Raw genomic sequence first — 23,167 nt, 5'->3', positions numbered from 1 at the left:
CACAGTGATAACAGAAACTACCAGACAAAGGACATTTTAACCTGCAAATCAAATCAGTCACTACAGTTGGGGAGAGCTCTTCTTCACTAGTCAGCATGTGCTGGAGTTACTATAGAAACACAGCCACACATTAGAAGCAGTGAAGTTGATGGTGCAATGTGACACAGGCTGAGGTTGTATACTTATGCAATAAGTCACATGCTGGTGCTCCGATTTTTAACTGAAGGCATAATAAAGCAGGGGTATTTTATGAGGAAAAAGGCTAATGAATCACAGAAACTTGCCTTCTTCTCCATGGCATGTCAAAGGAGTAAGTGAGCCTTTCGCTGAAGGCAACTAACTGTATTTGTTACCTATTATGAAACAATAACGGCAATACACAGCCCTGCAAAGTGGCTATAAATCATGAATTATGATTAAGATTTAGGGAATATTGACCATGGGCAAAGAAAAGGCCTACTTACGCATCTAAGGAAAATAGACTGGAGTATTTTTATGGCACTTTGCCACTTTAATTCTATTGTACTCTGAACCGAGTACCAAAAATGTATAACTCTGGGTCAAATCTAGGATCCACCATGACAGTAGTCCATATGAAATAGAGAAAGCAGGAAAAATATCAGAAAAGGTGAAGAGGTCTTCCTTGCAATAAATCTCTGACCTCAGAGATGCTTTTCCTAAGGAACAGGCTAATTTTTGATTTGGCCATAATTTTATGTGAATTGCTTGAGAAGTATCTACACCCACCTCCTGGGGCTAATGTAATCTAGTAAACTATATAATTGATGGAACTGCAACACAGAAACTGTGAAAAGCAGGTGGAAATTTTTGTAGGCAACTGACACTGCATGACAGCCAAGCCATGATTGTTGAACTAGTCTTACTGAATAGGGTTAGACCAGTTTGGGTGTTGTGAACCCATAAGGTGAGTGACCCACAGTGCAGTTGCATATGGTTGTGCAGTCAGGTTGTGTACTGGTGTGCAAGGAACTGAAATTTTTTTTAAGTATAGTTGATATACAATATTATATTGGTTTCAAATATACAGAGTAATGACTTCACAGCTAGCTACATTATTAGGTACTCACCCCAACTAGTGCAGTCACTATCTATCAATATTGAACGATTCTACAGAATTATTGAAGAGGCACAAAATCTCAGCCATAATAGCCATAATATAAATTAGCCACAGGGATGAAGGTACAGCAAAAAGAAGGGATTAAAATTTGTCATTAAAGCTCTTTACCACACAAAGTTTGAAGAATAGGGCTTTAGGAAAAATCCTTTACTTTAAATTTCTCCCTGTTTGGAATCAAGATGAAGGATGTTGACTGAGGAACACTTTCCTTACATAGCATGGAGTCAGTGCTGTCTAACCCTAGCTCTGTATTTCTGGTTTTTCATCATTTCTCAAACCTATCATGGTGGAGGGGAAGGAAAAACATATATATCTGACGTCTTTCCTCCAGACAACCAAAGGGGGGTGTCTCAGTTGAGGTTGAGACCCTGGATCCTTTCCCTTTTGGACAGAATTAGAGAGCAGGACAGATGTCTTTATCCTTGGTGATAGGGCTACTGCCCTGTCACATCTGCATTTCTACACATGCTCCCCAGAAAGCAACACATTTCCAATATCTTCATCTCCTTTTCCACTCTAAGCTGTTTGATGACACTGTTTCTCAAGCTGACACTCTTCATCACCATCTTCACTGATACACTGATACAGGAGCAATAGCAGATAAAGAGAAAAAATGCTCTGGAAATCCCATAAGTGTTTTGGATTTCATTTTAGGGGTAAGTAGGAGAGGACTGTATGGCATGGCTTTGATTGTTAAAATAAATCTGTCAACTTGAAATGAATTTGACTTTCCAGATGTGTTCTGTTTTCACCCTCTGCTTTAAGACAGGGTTTAGGGCACATGTAAAAATTGAATTTGGTAATCAGTAGATTCTTGGATCTTTAAAACTAAGAAAAGCAACCAATTTATTTAATGCAATAGGTATCCCCATCACTGCACGAAAATAAACCTTCAATTGAAGTCATACCACTAAATCATTATGTCATGTAGTGCCTAACCACCACAGTTGCCACAGTATTGTCTGGTGACTCCTTAGGTCTCCAAGACCCTGTCAGGGGGTTCTCAAAGTTGAAACTATTTTCACAATATTAGTTTTTTTCCTCTTTATTTTGTTAAGAATCTACAGAGAATTTTTTTAGAAGTCACATTACACGTGATGGTATCATCACTTGGGCTGTTACTGGAAGGTGAGCTTGTACACTCTCATGTTTTGTAGAATTTTCAAAGGTAGTATGTGCATTCTCAGAGATCAATTCATCTGTTCTTAGTACTTCTACTTTTCTCTTAATAGCTATTTTCACTTACACCTGCTATAATCTCTGTTGTTAATAAATCATCTCATTATTGTCTAATGAATCGCCATTGTGAAATCCTAAAGTTGACCTCATGCCTCTGTAGACACACAAACATAGAGGTTTACATTTTTGTCTTGTTTTGCAATATTTTAGTTTTAAAAGATCTTTTCTGAATTTAAAATTTTTATCTAAAATGTTATTTTAGAATATAACTTTTTTCTAAAGAAAATGTGTTTATAATATATTTTTCTTATGTTTAAGGATGGCTAATTGGCTTGAAAAATGAGATTTGAAGATTCGGTTTCTCAACTTTAGCTCTAACAGCTACATCTAAAGATGCTGAAAAGGATCATGACATGTCAGAAAGTATCCTGATTCCTGGAATGAGGGAATCTAATGCAAATAGGACAAAGCTATAAATCTAAAACAAAAAATTTAAAAAAAGCTATTCCTTTCCCTTGGCTTTATAGATGTTTATAATTTATCTTATTGTCTTATGCAACTGAACACTTTTAAATAGCACTTTAATGCCAGTTTAGTTATGAAATCATTTTGAGATCAATCACTGAACATTTAAAGAAAAGGAATCAAATATTTTAACAATAGATATAAGATGTTCTTTGAAAGCCAAATATTGTTTGTTAGAGCTTTTCAAAGTAGAAATAAAAAAGCCTTTGAAGTATCTTATGAGATAAATCACTGTATCACAATGGCTGGAGAAGTGCACACTATAGCTGAGAGACAAGTAAATAAGCTTTTTACACTTAACACTGCTGAATACCTGCTGGATAAAAAGTCAAGTAGAAGAAATTACTGTTATTTTCCAATAATATGGAAACTTGTCTAATTTAAGATTTAGTTGCTAACATGAAGCTTGGGTTCAAAATCTCATCAGCAGAATTATACTTTTGCTTTAAAATAGACAAGTCTAAAGAATGATCACAACTTGTTTTGATTATATTTGCCTGATATCAGTACCAACTAATCCTCAAAGACCTTCATTTATAGGAATGCCTATCAACAAACACAAGTGTTGCTGAAATTTTCAAAGTGTAGAATAAGTTTTTTTAAATTTCATAGTTTATGTTGCCACAAAGGGGTTAACATTTGCATTGATGGTGCAAAAGGGAGGGTGGGTGCCTTAGCATCAATCAGGACAAGTCATGAAGCTGTATGGATAGTCTTTGTATTCTTCATTGACATGCAATCAGTGTTGAAAACAGTTTCACTTACAGACATCCCGACAAAGCAGTAAAAATAATAATTGTATTACATCTAGAACCTGAATATATATACAGCCTTTTTATGTTGTATGTCACAAGATGGGAAGCACGCACAGCACTCCCCTGCATCCAGCAGTGGCTGTCGCCAGCAAAGGTACTTGCCCAATGGAACTGCAAGCTGAAGCACCTCCTTTTTCCCTGTGATGCCATTTTTACTTTAAAGTCTGACTGATAGTCAATCTATAGTTATGAAAATCCTGAGTTTGGGGCATACGTTTTCTCCAAAATGAGCCTGCCACTTAAAGGAAAACACAGTACTTGTGAGCAAGGATGGAATTTGACCTTAAAATTTTGGAAACTTTATATCTCCTGCCATTGGCTTGACAGCTTCCCTCTCTCTGATGAGATTGGTAGCTATATTGTGTAATTTTTAAGTACTTTATAATGAGATGTGTAAATATTGAGAAGATCTGTATAAATTAGTGAACTAATGTTTCCAAATGACAAATGTGTGATGTCACAAATTCACCCATAAGTATAAGATCCATTTAAAGCGTATGATAGACCAATAGATTAATATAATGGAATATGAAAAGTTCATTGATCTGATTTCAAATTTCACAGTACAACTAACTTTTCAGAAACTATCACTTGTCCACTTTTGGTGAGGTATCAAAGAGGAAAATCCACAATTTTAAGAAACAGCTATTCAAATACTCTTTTCTTTCTAATTACATATCTGTGTGAGGCCAGATTTTCTTAATATACTTCACCCAAAACAACATATTGCAACAGATTGAAAGCAGAAGCAGATATGAGAATCCAGCTGTCTTCCATTAAGCCACACATTAAAGAGATTTACAAAATTGTAAAGAAATAATGTCTCTCTTCTCATTGGTATTTTAAAATGCATTTTCCATAAAAACATACTATTTATGTTAATGTGAAATGGATTCATTGTTATTATTTTAAATGATTTAATAAATGAGTATTTAAAAAATTTTTCATTTGTAATTTCTAACTCTAATTCTAATTCTAATTTCTAATTTCTAATTTCTAATTCTAATGGATATAACCAGCAGTGCACTGATGAATGTTTTACAACTAACTTTCCAGAAAAAAAAGCCCTGGTTTGTAGCATTTGCCAATTTCCATTTGCCAAATACCATAAATATACTCTCACTATAGCCAATTTTAAGCAACAATGTGAAATCAACTGGCTCACAGAAGTCCTGATAGAATCCACACAATCCACATAAACAACAAAAAAAAAAGCTCTTTGAAGTCTTCAGAAGCTTTTAGGTGTGGAAAAAAGTTTGAGAGCCATTTGTATGGCTCTTATGTAGACAATTCATTTTAAAACTTGCAATTAATCATCAAAACATTTAAGTATTTTAACTACCTTCGAGCTCTGACAGCATAATCCAAGTTGCAAACATTTATCTCTTTTCTAAAGTAGAATCATTCCATATTAAAAAGAATCATTCTATATTAAAAATCATTCTAGCTACTATTTCGGGCTAGTATCTAGTAGTATAACATATCAAACTCGTGCCTTGTCTTGTAAGGGATTTGGAGATATGGAGTGAGGTATGAATTTAACAAATCCACCGATAATAAAGACAGTTACCATGTTGGAATAGTGCAAACTACTCGCTGCAACTGCATTTTTGGAAACTATTCCTTTATATGAACAGTATTTTCCTCAGAATCTAAGAAATAAACATAGGCAGTTTCAAAATTAGAAAAAGAAAAGGAAAGGAAAAAACTTGCTCTAGTTAAGCTCTGCAAATATTTTCTTTATGAAACCATGCATCTGCTCAGAGTTAGTTGCAGAGTGTGACTAACATTTTCTACCAGGGCTTGTGCCATGTCACTTCCCTTTACTAAGACAGTGTGTGTTAATTAAAATTAATTACACATGCCAGTAAACAGTTTCCCTCTGAATGCAGCAAATTGAAGCAGAATAATATAATTTATATGCTAGGTATATAATTAAACCTTCGCAATATTTTCTCCCAGCAGGTATAGCCACTAAAGACATTTTTTATGGGTGAGTTGGTTCCACTGTAAATCAACTCAGGAAAAATAAAAATATATTACACATGCAATGTTAGGTCACAAAAGATTCCTGATTTGTAAATTGATATTGTAAAAAGCCAGGCTTATAATTAATATTCTTGAGTGTATGATTTCAGGGAGCTCAGTGATCTTCACAGCTTTATACATCCCCTTGCTCCTTGGATTTAAAGCCTCTCCCACCCCTGACCTACAATTCAAGTATTTCTAGGCAAGGTGTTACTGCTTTAGTAATAAATCAGGATAGTATACTTGAATGCTACTAATAATGGAAAACACTGTGTCTGCCAAAGAGGGCCATGGATACATTGTTCAATGTAACTGGATTTAAACAGCAACAGTCCTCTTGGACTTTTTCTGTTTCTTCTCCGTTTGATGTATTTGATGAAGATTTTTCTTCAACATGCAGATTGTTTTACAATATTCTACAGGTCATCTCTAAAAACCTGATTATGTCAATGTTCAGTAAAACATACCCTTAGCTTCCTTTATTTTCTTTCTGGGGAGGCCTCTAAGAATGTGAAAAGAATTTAGGTGTTGAGACATTCCCTTTAGGGAAATTTTCACACCCCTGCTTATTCATTTCTTAAAAGCTCTTCTCCGCAGGTTACTGACTGAAATCCCTGCACACTTAGCTATCTCCCTGCTGGCGTCAGCCTGGGGGTACCCTGCCATCACAACTTCACCACAACAGTGTACAAGCCGTAGCACACAGTTCACAAGCATGACGGTAAATAACCAGAAGGTAAACTCATTCTTTAAAATAAAAGCGTGTGACAAGCCAGTTATTATCTTGAACCCAGTTCTTCAGAATGACCAATTTGTTTCCAAAGAGAAAAGCTAATTTTTAAACAAAAAACTAGCAATGCAATCTTATTTATAAACAATCACATGTTTAAAGATTTGGATCATTTGTACTTGGCTCTTTCAATGATGATCAGACTTTCTCTTGCAACTTTACTGCTACAGTGTCTCATTTAAAGACTGTGTCTTGGAACAGAGCATTTATTTTTGTAGCATGTTTGCAACTAGTGATTGCTTCCTTGTCATTAATGAACACAGCTAGGGCTGCTTTATGGACCCCAAATGGAGGCACAATTCTGTCCTGTCCCAAGTCACAGTGTCTGAAGGAGTAGTGAGGGGAGGGCATTGCCCATTAGCAAATAGTTGTTCCGAGAAGTAGGTGGGGAACAGGCAAAGTATTTGTTCTGAAATTCTAGAAGAAAAGTAAACTTTCTGTGAAGGACATAGTATCTTTTTGCTCTTGAACTTTACCAGTCATATTGGGCTCATTCATCAAGACAGCCCTTGGACACAAGCCTCCTGAACATGAATGCTTCAGACAATGACCACAATCCCTGCTGGTGCTAAAGGTTTAGGATACAACTCCAGTTTAAGTCCTTGGGAAGAAAGGAACTGGCAAGGAACTGAAATCTAAATTGCTAATTCCATTCTATCAATACCTTTGTTTGAAATACACAAAGGCTCTCAGGGAGCACAATGCCTAATTCCCCTAGAAAAATGGATATGGTTTGCATACAGGTGTTTTAAGCATGGATCATTTCTTCAAAGCCTTTTAATGACATTTGAAAAAGCTGAAAAGTACCAAGTTATTTTTCGCTCTCAGAAAAGGCAGAAACAGTCATCCAAGTAGGGCATCATACTCCTCTCTCATTCTAGAGTTTAATTTGAAAACCAGTAAGAGAAGAATTTAAATTGATTGCTTCAAGCCACAGACATTTCATACCCAAGCAATTATGTTGGCTTTCATGAGAATTTATCTTAACTGTGAAATCAATTGTCACAGACTTAGTTCACAAAAATATTACCAAATCATATTTGATTTCTGTCTTGGTGTCTTTGGTGAATCAAATCAAATGGGCAGACAATTTTGGTTCCCCACTCCACCTCTCCTTAGGCTCCCCTTTGAAAACATTTTTGCCCCTCCCCCCTGGTATACCTAGGATTTCTTAATGATGTATTTCATAACCAGGGAGATGCTCATAAAGGGAAAAGGTGCAGTAGCAAGAATTTGGAAACAATTGTAACATGCAGGATCAGAATGATATGACAAGTATCTTTGCAGTGAGACTTGAACAAAGAAAGACAGTGGACACAAAGGCAGAGTTCTCTGATTCAAAGATTTGGATTTAAGGCCTTCAGGATACAAAATGTCCTTTTATTGACTCACTAAACATGTACTTCTATCCAACTTCAGGACTAGGAAAGCACAGGTTTGCTGTTCTAGATTTATAGAGGGAAATAAATGTTACTGTCATTTTGTGAATTCACAATTGATAACTGCAAAAATCTTCAAATCTCTCTCTGGCCCATGTGAACTTAACAGTTCTAGCAGAATCAAGAAGGACCAAAAACTTACGAACAGAAAACTAAAGTCCTGCTTTTGACTCTCCACCTCCCTAACTTTCAAAGCTTATATATATATATATAACATAAAACCGGAAATTCGTTAATACTTTGCTAAAGCTAAAGAGGTGAAGATTTAGAAAGCTGAGGGCAGCTACAAAATATTTTTGAATAATAAAAGAATCTGAGAACAAAGTTGAGAATTTACAATAAAACACCTACACTTTTTCTTAAGGACAATGTTATGAAATTCCATTCTATTAAGTTACAATAGAACTCATTTATACAGTTTGTATATAACTGAAAATTCTCAAGTTCTTTCATTTCAAGTGAAAAATTTCTTTTTGTGCTGTTTCCTCTAGGAGTTTTCATCTATATTTTCATTTCTAGCCCACTTGGATATGAGGCTCTAGGCTTCTAGAGCTTACCTATAGAATCTTCCTATTGGCAATTATGTTTATATCTTCTCCATGTTACAGAGGAAAAAAGCTTAATATCCATTTTTTAATTTACTCATGTTATTGGGCTTCCACAATCACCAGACACTGTGTTAGGCCCCAGGGATAAGGCAATGGAAAGACCAACACAATCTCTCCCTCATGGAAATACTGGAGACAAATATTAATGACATGATTACATTTTAATTAACTTATTTATTTGTCATTGTGTTAAAACTAAAAAGAAGTACAGGGGGTTAAAACAGTGACTTAACACATACCATTACTTAAATACATTAAGTATTTCTCACAGCAACACAACTGATGCCTCACTAATACCAGTTTACTCATATGCTTCCTCAGGGTAATGCATCAGACTTCAGTTGGTCTCATATCTGGCAGAATATATTTTTATACTAAAAGAGTATGGGGAAAAACCAAGCCTTTATGTCATACCTGAAGTTACAGAAAGAGTACAGTGATAGAGGGTATCATGCTTAGTGAAATAAGCCGGGCAAAGAAAGAAAAATACCACATGATTTCACTTATTTGTGAAATATAGAAACAAAGCAAAACAGAATGAACAAAACATTAGACTCATAGACACTGAAAAGTGACTAGTGGTTACCAAGGGGGAGGTGTTGAGGCAGGTTGGGAGAAGAGGGAGGGGGATAAAGGGGCACAATAATTTGCAATCACAATATAAGTTGGTCAGGGATATGGTAGTACAGAATGGAGAATACAGCCAATGATTCTGTAACATCTTCCTATGTTTATAGATAGTAACTGCATTAGAGGGGTGAAGATTTGGTAATGTGGGTAATTGTTAAACCACTGTGCTACACATTTGAAACCAACATAAGAATGTATATCAATGATACTATAATAATAATAATAATAAAAAGAGTACAATGAACTGGATAAGTCAACTGAGAGTAATAAAGAATTTTTACTCTCAAACTAATTTTTTTCCTCCACCAAGTATTCATAATTAAAGGGTATTACAGTGGAAAGATGACCCATCCAAACTCTATGGGAAAATGTAGGATGACACACATTTCATTACTCATCTTAGATTGGGAAGGCTGGTTATTAACTAAATCTTCATCTGACAAAGAAAAATGTTCTTCTTGGAATCAGAGTATTCAGAAGATAAACAATTCCTCCTTAGTATTCTTAAAAATTCTTAGACAGTCTTTTGACAATATTCAAATGTAGTCAAAGAAATGTCTTAACTATTCTTTTGATGACAGTGGGATAAATGAAATAACTGCTCCAGGTGTCTTGTTTATGTTCCAAACACAAGCTTAATAGCATTGTTTTCCTTATACAGTATTTCATTTCCTAGTACAAAACATTAGATGTTTTTTACTCTACTGGTTTCCTATAAATATGAGCCTCTGCCATCCTTATTTATGAAAGAGTAATTACTTCCCTTTTAGTATAGATTTGACACTCCACCACATCCAAGTAAGATATGAACTTTTAGACAAGGCATTGCATACCACCTTTAGCCTAGCATATTTGTTTAATTAAGCACTTTCCCAAACATCTTAAATTCCAAGCATGTCTTAATATAGAAACATTGCCATAAAGGTATATAAATGAAAAACCTGACTCCAAATCCTTTCCAGCTAACAAGTAGAAAAATATACTACTCAACAATGAGAATAAAGAGCCATTCTTTTAAGAATGCCCAAAGAGCACACACTAGCTGTAGTGTGGCATTATTTGACATTTATTGAGTGTTGGCAATGTGCTGGGGACAAAGTGGAGTCGTGAAACATCCTAAAATCACTTTCAGTAGGAAAAGAGGGGAGGAGGTGAATTGGAACACTTGGTAATGTTGATGAACCGTATTCTGTATTGAACCTACAAAGCAGTGTCAAAGAAAGAATGCCTTATTTTAAAAGAAAACAAAACTGGACAACTCCAAGAGCTGCTCAGAAAATACCATGTAGCTGCCCGACAAAGCCCCTGGACAGACACGATCTGTGCTGGCTACCAGAGCTGACATACCTTGGACCAAATGGGCCTTAGCAGGACCTGAAAAGTGAAGGCCTGCCGGGAAACTCAAAGACCAGCACAGAGAGGCCATTATTTAGATGTGCTCCTACTAGAGAAAACACGGCATTTCTAAAAAAAATCAAATAGAACAAAAACCTGGGGGAGCATTCCAATCTTCAGTTTAGACCCTGCCACAAGAAAGTTTATGAATCTTTTACTTTAGATTTCCAAAATGACTTGGTAATGCAATGAATGTGAGAACAAATGCAACTTATCAGTCTCCGTAGGTATCTAGGATGCCCTCTTTGAAAGGCCCCAGAGGAGGGCTGGGGGATGCACAGTCTTACCTGGAGATTTTTTAGGCTAATTCAGTGGAGGTGTGAAATTCATTCTCTTCAAGCGCTGAAGTCACTGCAACTAGTAACAATTCCTTCCTTTATAAAAATCTTAGCATTAAAATACTTTTTAGAATGGCTCAAAAACCTGGTCACTAGACTCATAAAGATCATATTAATTCACCAAGACACTGAAGGCTTTTTAAAGAAGGATATTAAATGTATCAATTTCCACACACCTGATGATTGGGAACTACAGAATAACTGTTTTAAACTTTATAGTGAAAAGTGGAAATAGCAACTGAATTAGCTCTTAGGAATAATGCAGTGGTAGAAGTAGCAATGGCTAATGTGATTGTCCAAGAACTGTGGCAAGGATACTAGTCAGTTCTGTGTCAGGCTTTGCAAATAGGCCTAAAAGCATTCCATAGAAATTTTAAGACCTAAGAACAAACTGAAACACCTACTCAAGAAGTTAAAATCTCTCCAGTGCTGCTCCTTTAGGAACAATTCCAATCAAAATATTAGGTGGAATTCTTATTCCTCATAGTTAATATCAAATTTACAGCATCAGAAAGAGCCCTGGATCAGGAGACATCAGACATGGGTTATAGTTCTGTCTCTGTCATTAACTGCCTTTGTGACATGGTTAAGGCATTTCATTGTTATCAGTGTTAACTCTTTAACATGTAAAGTGAGGCAGACAGACAAGATTATCTCTTAAATCCCAAAGAACCCCAAAGCCATGATAGTTTACACTTTCAATGGTGCCAATCCAGTATTCACATAGGAGCCAAGCTAGTGCATCTCCCATGGGTCTGATGAATGACTAAACAAATGGACCCAAAATACTGCAGTGGAAGACAGGAATGAAGACTACAAAGCAATAGAAGGATTTACCAAATCTCTTCTAAATTAACCAAGGATAAATGCATCTTAAGGCAAGGAAAGAATACTTTTTTTCTTATATGATCTTGTCTCAGAAGAAAGAAAAAAGAGGAACATAACCTCAGAATCAGTGTTAAGTGGTGGAAGGAATACCATGTAATTATAATTGATAGAATTGTGTTAAGCATAATATGGGCTTTTGACAGATGCATGGTTTTCTCTCTATATATAATATTAAAATACATAGACTTACATGAATAAGACCAGTTCAGTAAGCTTTATGGAAAAAGAAGGAGTGTTTTTGTTTTTTTAACTAGGACTCATCTTGCTTTTGAAATTAGCCTCTCATCCAGAAAAGGCTGGCAACAGAATAAGCAACATTTCCCACACATTTGCTGTGACTGATTCTATTCCTTCTTTGCATTATTCCTTTCAATTTCCTCTTCAACAATTCATGCCAATATCCAATGAGAATCATCTTCTATAACACTAACTATTGCTTGTGGCCAAATCCTGTGTTCTCTGCTACTCCTTCAGAGAAGTACTGGAATGGAACATACTATCATATAATCTGGTTAAATGTTACCTTCTATACTATAACCCATTTCATGTATAATATCCTCTCAACTAGACAACCCTTCCTCCCCTTTTTTTTTATCTCTTTATGATTTCTTAAATTTTATGTCTTTAGATCAGTGACAAAAGAATGTTTGACACTCAATGGTGATTACAAATGCCATAAAAAACAAGATCATATCTTATATTTCATTTAGGGTACCAATATGACATGCAGGGCTGATAATGCTGAAATGCCCAATAAATACTTTGGAATGAATAATAGAATAAATATTTTTTATTGGGAGAATATATGAGAGAGTGGGAGAATGATAAATGTTTTTCTCTAATTGGTTTGAAAGGAATTGAACAACTTAGAGGAAGTGGATAAATTCCTAGAAACATAAAATCTTCCAAGACTGAACTAGGAAGAAACAGAAACACTGAACAGGCCAATTACTAGTAACAAAATCAATTCAGTAATAAAAAATATCCCAACAAATAATATTCCAATACCAGGTGGCTTCACAGGTGAATTCTACCAAACATTTAAAGAAAAGTTAATATCTCTCCTACTTAAACTATTCCAAGAAAATTGAAGAGGAAGGAAAGCTTCCAAACTCATTCCTGAGGCCAGCATCACCTTGATACCAAAACTAGACAAAGGCAGTACAAAAAAGGAAAATAACAGACTAACATCCCTGATGAGCATAGCTGCAAAAATCCTCAACAAAATATTAGCAAGCCTAATTCAAAAAGACATTGAAAAGATCATTTACTACAATCAAGTAGGATTTTTCCCAGGGATGCAAGGATGGTTCAATATCCATAAATCAATCAATGTGATACACTACATTAACAAAAAATAAGAATCATATGATTGTGTCAATAGATGCTAAAAAATCATTTGACTATATTCAACATCCATTCATGATAAAAACTCTCAATTAAGTAGATATAGTGGGCCCATTTTGCAACATAATAAAGGCCATATATGACAAGCCTACAACTAAGATCATACTCAATGGTGAAAAGCTAAAAGCTTTCCTCTAATATCAGGAAAAAGACAAGGATGCCCACTCTCACACTTTTATTCATTCAGACAAGATAGAGAAATAAAAGGCATCTAAATAGGTAAGGAAGAGGTGAATAGTCACTATTGCAGGTAACATAGTATTATATATAGAAGATTCTAAAGACTCTACCAAAAAGCTATTATAACTAGTAAATGAATTCAGTAAAGTTGCAGGATACAAAATCAACGTACAGAAATGTTGCATTTCTATATTTAAATAATGAAATAGCAGAAAGTGAAATTGAGAAATCTATCCCATTTACAACTGCATCAAAAAGAATAAAATATCTAGGAAAAAATCTACCCAAAGAGGTGAAAGATGTGTACTTCAAAAACTATAAAAAAAGTTGAAAGAAATCAAAGATTACACAAATAAATGGAAAGCTATCCCATGCTCATGTTAAAACGTCCATACTGTTCAAAACAATCTACAGATAGCAATCCTATCAAAATACCAATGACATTTTTCACTGAACTAGAGTAAATAATCCTTAAATTTAAATGGAATCATGAAAGGCCCCCCAAAACCAAGGCAATCTTGAGAAAGAAGAACAAAGCTGGATAACATGCTCCCTGATTTCAAGCTCTACTACAAAGCCACATTAATCAAAATTGTATCATGCTGGCATAAGAACAGATATATAGACCAATGGAACAAAATAGAGAGCCCAGACATAAACCTACACCTATATGGTCAATTAATCTATGACAAAAGAGGGAAGAATATACAATTGGGAAGATAGTCTCTTCAATAAATGGTGTTGAGAAAATTGGACAGCTACATGCAAGAGAATATAACTGGATCACTATCTTATACCAGTCACAAAAATAAACTCAAAATGGATTAAAGACCTAAATATAAGACCTGAAACTATAAAACTCCTAGAAGAAAACACAGACAGTGAACTCTAGAACATCAACATTAGACACTTTTTTCTGGATATGTTTCCCCTATCAAGGGGAAAAAAGGCAAAAATAATCAAGTGGACTATATCAAGCTAAAGGTCTTCTGCACAGCAAAGGGAAACATCAGTGAAATGAAAAGGGAGAATATATCCATAAATGATTTATCTGATAGGGATTAACATCCAAAATATATAAAGAATTTATATAACTCAACACCAAAAAAACAAGTAAACCAATTAAAATATGGGCAGAGAATCTGAACAGATGTTTCTCCAAAGAAATACAGATGGCCAACAGACACATGAAAAGATGCTCCACATCACTACTCCTCAGGGAAATGCAAATCAAAACTACAATGAGATATCATCTCACACCAGTTAGAATGGCCACTATCCAAAAGACAATAAATAACAAGTATTGGTGAGGATGTGGGAAAAAGGGAATGTAAATTGGTGCAGCCATTATACAAAGCAGTATGGAAGTTCCTCAAAAAACTAAAGAATAGAAATACCACATTACCCAGTAACTCCACTTTTAGGAATTTACCTGCAGAAAACAAAAGCTCTGATTCAAAAAGATATATGCATCTCTATGTTTACTGCTGCATTATTTACAATAGCCAAAATATAAAAGTAACTGAGGTGCCCATCAATAGATGAATGGACAAAGGAGAGGTGGTATGTACACACAACACACACACACACACAGGAATATTATTCAGCCATAAAAAAGTAAGAAGTCCTATTCATTAATATATGAATAAAGAAGAGACAGTATGTATATACAATGGAATATTATTCAGCCAGAAAAATAAAAGAAATATGTGACAACATGGATGGATCTAGAGTGTATTATGCTAAGTGAAATATGTCAATCAGAGGAAGAGAAATACCAGACGGTTTCACTTGTATGTGAAATCAAAATGAAAATAAACAACAAAACAGAAATAGACTCATAAACACAGAGAATGGATGGTTGGTTACATTCAGGGGAGGGACAGGTAAAATAGGTGGAGAGGATAAAGAGGTAAAAACTTCAAATTATAAAAGAATTCAGTCACAGGGATGGAAGTATAGCATAGGGAATATAGCTTGTAATATTGTAACATCTTTGTATGGTGAAAGATAGTATCTACACTTATAATTGTGAGCATTTAATGATGTATATAATTGATGAATAACTAAATTGTTCATCTGAAATGAAGATAATATTATATATAAATTCTATTTCAATTAAAAATTATGAAAAAATATTTTAAAATGCGGGGTAAACAAAGACTAAAATAATATTCAAATAAATTCAATAAGCCATTGGCAATAATTTAAAATATAAATGTGCTAATTATTTAAAAGAAAAATATCTCACAAGATTAAAAGCAAACAAACAAATCCAGTACTTGCCATTACGGGAGAAACACCTAATACAAATACAGAAATATAGATTGCACAAGGAAGTAAATAAGATAAATTACTTAACCACAATAAAGCAAATATTATTTTTCTTTCTCCACAAGAAAGGTGACATAGCTATATTAAGATCAGACATAATAAATTTTAAGGCAAATAGTATTGTTAGGAATAAGAGTGCTGCCACAAAATTATTTTTTTTGAAAGTCATCAGGAAGATATAATTCTAAACTTGTAAGAACATAATAACATAGATTGGCTTCAAAATGCATAAAGCAAAAACTAACAGACTTACTAGAATAATAGAAATCACACTCATAAAGAGATTTTTAATACTCCTCTGATAATGTGAGATTCTTTATGGCTTTTACCTGTCTCCCTGCCAACACCACTCTCTAAAATGTGATTTAAAATGCATTATCTTTTTTCTGTATTTTATTCACAGATCTATTTTAAGTATATAAGAAGTAGCTGACATGTAACATTATATACCTGTTGAGTGAAATAATCAAGATGAAAAAGTAACTCAAGAGATTGGATTGTATAATTAACAGGCAAAATTCAGCAGACTCTCATGGAACCCTGTACACCCAAATCAATACATTCTCCTCAAGCATACATGGAATATTTATGAAAATTTACCATGGTATTAAATTCTAACAATTAAGTTAGAAGTTAACAACAAAAGAATAATTCCATGCATTATAAAATGTAAAACACACTTCTAAACATTTCAAAGAATAAATTATAATGAAGATTATGGAAAGAAAATATTGAAGAAAGCAGAACTTAATGTGAATAAAAATATTATATTTCAAAATTTGTGGTAATCAGCTTGAGACTACCTAGGGGAAAAACTTCAGATTTATATGCAGATATAAAAAGAGAAAGGATAAAAACTGATGAGTTCCTCATCTAAATTTAAAAGTTAGAAAACAAGACCTACAAAGTAAACACAAAGAAAATATAAGGAAGGAAATAATGAAGAAATGAGCAGAAATTATCGCAATAGAAAGAATATACACAATAGAGGATCAAAAAAGTAAAAAACTCATTCTTTAAAAATCAATTAAACTCTGGCAAGAGAGATCAAGTTAAAAAAAGATACGGCTTAATATTAGAAATTTTAAAAAGGGGTAACATTTCAGGAACAGCAGAAATTTGAAAAAATTGAACATTAAGAAATATATTTTGATGATAATATATTTTAAAATGAACAGAATGGACAATACCTAGGAAAAAATATGTGTCCAAACAATCATGGAAAAAATAGAAAACCTGAACCAGTTTATAATGCTACATATATTAAATCACTAGCTAAAAGTCTCTTAAAAATCTAGTTTAAAAATAACTAGTTAAAACTGTCCACCGGGGCAAGATGATTACAGGTGAGCTCTTCCAAACAATAAATTAGCAATCAATTAATTCTTATCTTGTACAGAGTGTTCCAAAGAACAATAAAGACTTATTCTCACTTCAATTATGAGGCCAACACAACCTTGATATGAAAATTTCAGGGACAGCATGAAAAAGAACATTTATGAACCAATCTCACTTAAAAACTATAGATGTGAAAGTCCAAATAAATGCTAGCAAACTTAGGCCAGCAATGCATAATAAATAATAACACATCATGACTTAACTAGGTTTAATTCCAGGTGATCAAGAATAGTTTAACATTAGAAGGTTAATAAAGCATTAATATATTTCACCACATGAATAGAAAAGCATATATTCTTCTCTGTAGAGGCACAAAAACACTTGATAAAACCCATCTATGATTAAAACAGAAACAGAAATCTTAACTAGGAACACAAGGGATCCTCTTTACCTTACATCAGGTACCTATCAGAAAGTACTTAACTATAAAATTATGAAATATTTCTCCTTAAAATCATAAACAAGACAGGCTGTCCAATTGTATTCAGCATTATGCTGAAAATTCTAACCGGTACAAAGATGATGGAAAATAACCAAGATTTCAGAGGAAAAACTATGGTGAATGTGCCTATATATCACAGAGGTCTCTGAAAAGTAGTTTAAGAGTTCAATACCTTCTAAGAATTATAGGATTCCACAACACCCAGATTTTTAAAAGTCCAGAGTTTTCTTATTTTGGTGTCTTTCTCTCTCTTTAAAACCCACAGCTGTATTTTGTCTTATAAAGATGAAACAACTCTACTATTCTTGTCTGATTTTTTAGCTTGTACCCACCTCTTCTATGACCTGGACTTTCCAGGTTGACCAAGGACTCCTGTGTGGTAGTTACATTTCCCACTCTCAGACAAAGCAAGAAGGCTGAGCACACCTCTGAAGATTCCTGGAGGAACTCCCAGTTCCCCACTGCACTGAGGAAGGTACAAAATGTCTGAGCTTGGTCCTAGTAGGAGGACACATTGTTGTTCTCTCTAGTAAACCTTTCCATTCTTTATCATTTTCATTGTTTTTCTTAATCTATTCTCAAATAATAGTAAGCCTTTAAAAAATCCCATCTCAGTGTTTCATAGGGGAATTGTATTTAATTTTCTTTCTGCCTGATTCTTTAAATGCTATGGTCTTGTGGTTTTTCTAGGTATTTTTGTATAATGAGTTACCCTGAGCAACTGACTGGGAATGTAGGAAGAAGGCTTTTTTTGCTATATTGATTTACCGTGTGATTGACCCTGGACTAGTCATTGAATTTAATCAAGAAACTTCATTCATTGCTAAATAAATAAAAGACCTGGAGAGACAGGTTAAGATTAAACCCTGCCACATAATGACTGGGTCTCTTGATAAACTGACTCATAGAAATTAATTAGCTTTTTTCCATCACATTTCCATTTGGCAAAGATCTCCTTTATTATCCTTGCCCGGTTGTAGCCCTTTTACAACTCTCTATGCCATGTCCTATTACCTCTCCATTTGTTTATTTAACTTTACTGCTTAATTTCAGTGAACAAGCATTGGTACTCTGTTATAATTAGTCCCAAATTAAGTTTTGATGCTGTATATTAGTGGCAGAAGAAGAAAAGTAAAGGAAATACAAGAAGAAGAAAAGAAAAGGAAATATAAGTAGAAAGAAAGGGAGACTTAGATACAGAAGTACTGATTCAGGTTTTAAGCTCTCCTGGGTCCTAATTTTGCTCTCTTAAAAAAGTCAGCTAACTTCTCAGAGATACATTTCTAATTCATAAAACAGTAACCACACTATTCTATCTTTCCACCTCATGTGCAACTGTTACAAAAAGCAAACAATGAAGGTGGACAGACTGTAAAGTACTATACATTCATATTTACATGAAGCGAATAATTCTATTCACTGATGCAAGATACAGTCACAATAAATGAGACAGTCTTAAGTGATATCCATCCATGTTAGACAGATACTATTAAAATTCACAACTGAGTAATTTTGTAACTATGTAAACAATAAATCCAGGATAAGGAAAACTTTAAAGTAATAGAATGTAGTTTAAGAATGGAAGCAGTATGGTTTGGGTACCTGCTAGAAAAGTAAGGAATAAACTACTTGAGATCTTCCTTATCCAAAGTTTTAACCTTTTGAATCCATAACCTACAGTGGAAGCTAAAAATACAAAATAAATGGAAGGAAAACTGGACAGTTCACAAATTTCAAGGGGGAACCAAAGGAAATCTTGTAAATATGATCTCTAAATCATGTAGGAATTAAAGGAAAAAATCTGAAAACAGAAGCTGCTTCATTTTCTTACCTTTGTTCTGTATTAAAGAGTGCAAAAATGTGCTTGCTAGACATAAAGCTCTTTTCCACATCCCGAACTTTCAGGTTGTCCAAAGGAAGCATATACTTCTTTTCTTTTTCCTATTAAGAGAGAAAGGGAGAGAATTGGCTTTAGTGAAAGATCTTGAAACATGCCCATAGCAATATATCACTTGAGCTGGCCAATATCTGATTACAGTATTTTGATACCATCACTTAATATTTTGATATCAGCTACCAAAGAATAAAAGTTATTTGAGCTGGGAGACCCCAATGATTCTTAACACGTGGGTTGGAAGGATGAGGGGCGGGAAAGTATAGGGGAAGGAAGGGCTCAGTGATGGAGAAAACACATGGTCCTCTATCCTTTCTTCATCATGTGGGTCCCCTTAGATGTTTTAAAATGTTAGTTTGATACTAAGAATTTAGCCATCTGTTAACATTTAACAAAAATGTTCTGGTCCTAATTCAATGAGAAATGCCAGATGGATTTCATTTCATATTTTATTTGCAGCCTAAGCAGTTTGGATAGTCAATGTTGGCAGGGGGCTGGAAGCACAGGACCCCAGTGTGAAATACCCCTTACAAACTATGACAAAGCACAGAAAATACTCCCTTCATTTGGGTCTAGAATAACATGTGGGTCCAGAAAAAAAAAAAGACTCCATTAAATTGTTGAGCTCTTAGAGGAAAAGGAACCCATTTGAAATAGACTGATACTAACTAGAATAAATTTTCTTTTAAAATGAACAATTGTTTAAGAAGAAAATGGACAATGGAGAGGGGAGGTCTGCGAATGGAACCAAACTGGTCTTAGTAAAACATATTGGATGCCAAAGAATTGTTAGAAATATTTACTTTTAGGGACTAGCCCAGAGGCAATATTATAATATATACATAATATATATATATATGCCTAACAACCAGTATAATAGGAGAGAGCTAAATACTCAGCTTAAGAAACCTAGTCAGTATCTGTTACCAGAGGCATTTTAGCACAGTCTTTGTTAAACAGTAGTCCTTTGAATGGTCCCAAGCCTAGGTCTCTAGTGCTAGCCTGAAGAAGGGCAGGACTAGACTCCAGAGGAAGGAGCAAGGAAACTTATCCATAATGTTTAATAAACTATTAATACATTCCCTGTGGCTACATGCACCGTACAGATATGTTTGACATAAGCCTTTTGGTTCCTGCGCTTCAAACAGCTCTTTCTTGAGGATGTGCGTTTAGGCGCAGTAAGATGGTGAACTCTGCTGGGCTCCCTAGCCATGTGTGGCCATGGTGTCTGCAGACCCCACAGAGAGGCACAGCAGGGAGTATCTGGCTTTGTGTCTTCTTACTCCTAAATTAATCAGGAGAAAGTTGGGCAGGACATATGGGAATAGTAAAGCAGAGAGAGACAGATGACTGAAGCTGAAGGAGGCTAGTTGGAGAACAACATGGCTGTTCCGCAGAAAATGTCTTCAAAGAAGATAAGAAAAACATAAAAGAAACTAAATGAGAATGAGAGAAGCCTAATAAACATGAAAAAGCAAAGCACTGTAAGAAGATTCTGATATTTCTTGTACAAAAATTAGTAATATATTTGCAAATGAATATTCTAAATAGCAAAATACGTAATTGATGCAAATGAAGTATCATAGTTGAGTCAAACTTGTTTGAAATACTTGTCAGATTATTTTAGGGCAGTATTCTAAGAGGCAAGATTGTAGACTGAATGAAAAGCTATCCAATACGTAATCAAATGAAAATGCTTGAGACCCAGGGAACATTATTTTTTATTGGATGTTTTTAATACCCTAAATTTAAGCAGCTGGATTTTTTTTAATGTACCAGCTATTCAACCTTTTGAAATGATGAATTTGCCTTTTAATGGGAAGTCTGCATTTCATTGTAAAGATGGAACACAATGTTCTTGGCGTGCTTTCCGTAGAAGTGGGCTCCCTTTTGTACTGCATTCTTTAGCATATAGTGAAGACCAAAATCCAGCAAGTTTACATCAGATATTAAACACTGGAGAAATACACACATATGCAGACAGGGGAACATGAAAAACGCAGTTTCATTTCCAAAGTGCTAAATGTCACTTATCTAAGGTTTTTGAGAACATGTATCTAATTTATTTCATAATCATGACTTTTAAGACTGACAAAGGCAGAAAAAAAAGAAGACTCAAGACCTATTTGTTTAATTAAGTTGTAAGTCCAATGGATAACTAAATGAAAGAGCAATGAAACAGTATATCATGGATATTTCTAAAATTCTTGGTGCTTTTGGAAAGGAATAAGGTTCTGCTAAAAGAACATCTTGAATAAAAAATAGCTAAAATAAACAAAAGGAATAGAGGAGAATAAAAGATAAATTGAATTATAATTTCCAAAATACATAAGCCTTAGCACAAGCCTAAATGAAACATTTGCTACATAATCTTTGTTAGTTCTATTAAGCAGTCCAGGAAGACACTGTCCAAAATAGTAGCCACTAGCCACAGGTGGCTACTAAGCACTTAAAATGTAGATAGTTAAATTGGGATGTGCTTTAGGTGTTAAATACTTGTTGGATTTCAAAGACTTGGTATGAGAAAAAGGATGTAAACTATCTCATAATACTTTAATATTGATTATATGTGGGTAAATATGATTAAATTGGATACGATTAAATTGGGGTAAATAAATTATTAAGCTGTGGATAAAATTGCAATATTTCCAGAATCTCTTGCCTGGCTTTAATGAATCTCCACACAATAGGTGTTTCCAAGGGGTGCAGAGAAGTAGTCCATCTCCATACCAGTAGGTAATTACAAGGGCAAGCAGGGCTTATCTGGATCAGAGAGGTTGGGTGGGGGCCTCTTCTTCTGCAGCTGGGTCATGAGAGACATGGGAGAGCAGGAGTGGACTGCTTGTAAGAAATAAATGGGTTTCTCCCACTATATTTCTCCCTTTGACTGATTTCGGTTTCAAAGGTATTTTGCTCCAGGATATTCTCCCTAGAGTTACATCAGCATAATTTCATCTGTTTATTTTTACTGTTTTGAATGTGGTGTAGACAATTTGAAATAATATATGTGGCTCACAACATTAACTTTCAGCAACAGCACTGAGTCCCTTGTACTTATCATCACTTTCCTTTCTCTCATCCATTCAAACAATTTTTCTCTTCTGACCTCTCTGATCCCGCCATCAGGTGTATTTTTCATCCTCCCAGTCACCCAACCTGAAACCTCACTATCATTTCTGAAGTACTGTCTTCCTTCACCTCCTTTATTACATCAAGACTATATTGCATGTGTTTGAAGCATTTGTCAGAGTGCCCCTTGTTTGAAATTCCCACCACATTAATCCAGGTCCCTGGCATCTCACAAACACATGTTTATAAATGGTCTCTTAATTAGTTTCCTTGCCTTTGAACACCTCTAACATCACCAGGGGCAATTTTGTAAAACTACTCTGTCAAATTCATTATAGTCCTTCAAAACTTTCATCGTTTTCTATTATTTATGGAAGAAAATCCCTAAAACTCCCTAATGTGACTTTGAAAAAAACCTACAAATGGGTCTGATCCTGATTTGTCAATATCTCCTTTCCTCTTTCATAAGAAGTCTCCATTTCAAACAAAAACATGGCTTTGCCAACAGTCTTTCCCAACACGAGATACCCTTTCACCTTCTCCCTAATACATCAGTTTATTATTTAGAGTCCAGCTCAAGTTCTACCTTTTGTTAAAAAGTTTTCCCAAGTATGAAACTGTCTTTCTGTCATCCCCCATTATCTCCTTTCAATCATATAATAGGTATTGT

General features: G+C 34.5%; 1 protein-coding gene across 4 annotated transcripts in view; it reads right to left on the bottom strand.

Moving 5' to 3' along the window:
• The window catches only part of DNM3 (dynamin 3), a 546,077-nt gene that overhangs the window by 128,530 nt on the left and 394,380 nt on the right, over positions 1 to 23,167 (bottom strand). For all 4 annotated transcript variants that reach the window (XM_073216760.1, XM_073216763.1, XM_073216762.1 and 1 more), the window contains one exon: positions 19,366 to 19,475. In XM_073216760.1, coding sequence (XP_073072861.1) covers positions 19,366 to 19,475 — 110 coding nt within the window. The remainder of the gene's footprint in view (positions 1 to 19,365; positions 19,476 to 23,167) is intronic.

The sequence above is a fragment of the Manis javanica genome, chromosome 11, assembly GCF_040802235.1.
Source record: "Manis javanica isolate MJ-LG chromosome 11, MJ_LKY, whole genome shotgun sequence".
Classification (NCBI taxonomy): Eukaryota; Metazoa; Chordata; class Mammalia; order Pholidota; family Manidae; genus Manis; species Manis javanica.
Note: the sequence above shows the minus strand (reverse complement) of the source record. Positions and strands in the feature narration are given on the sequence as shown.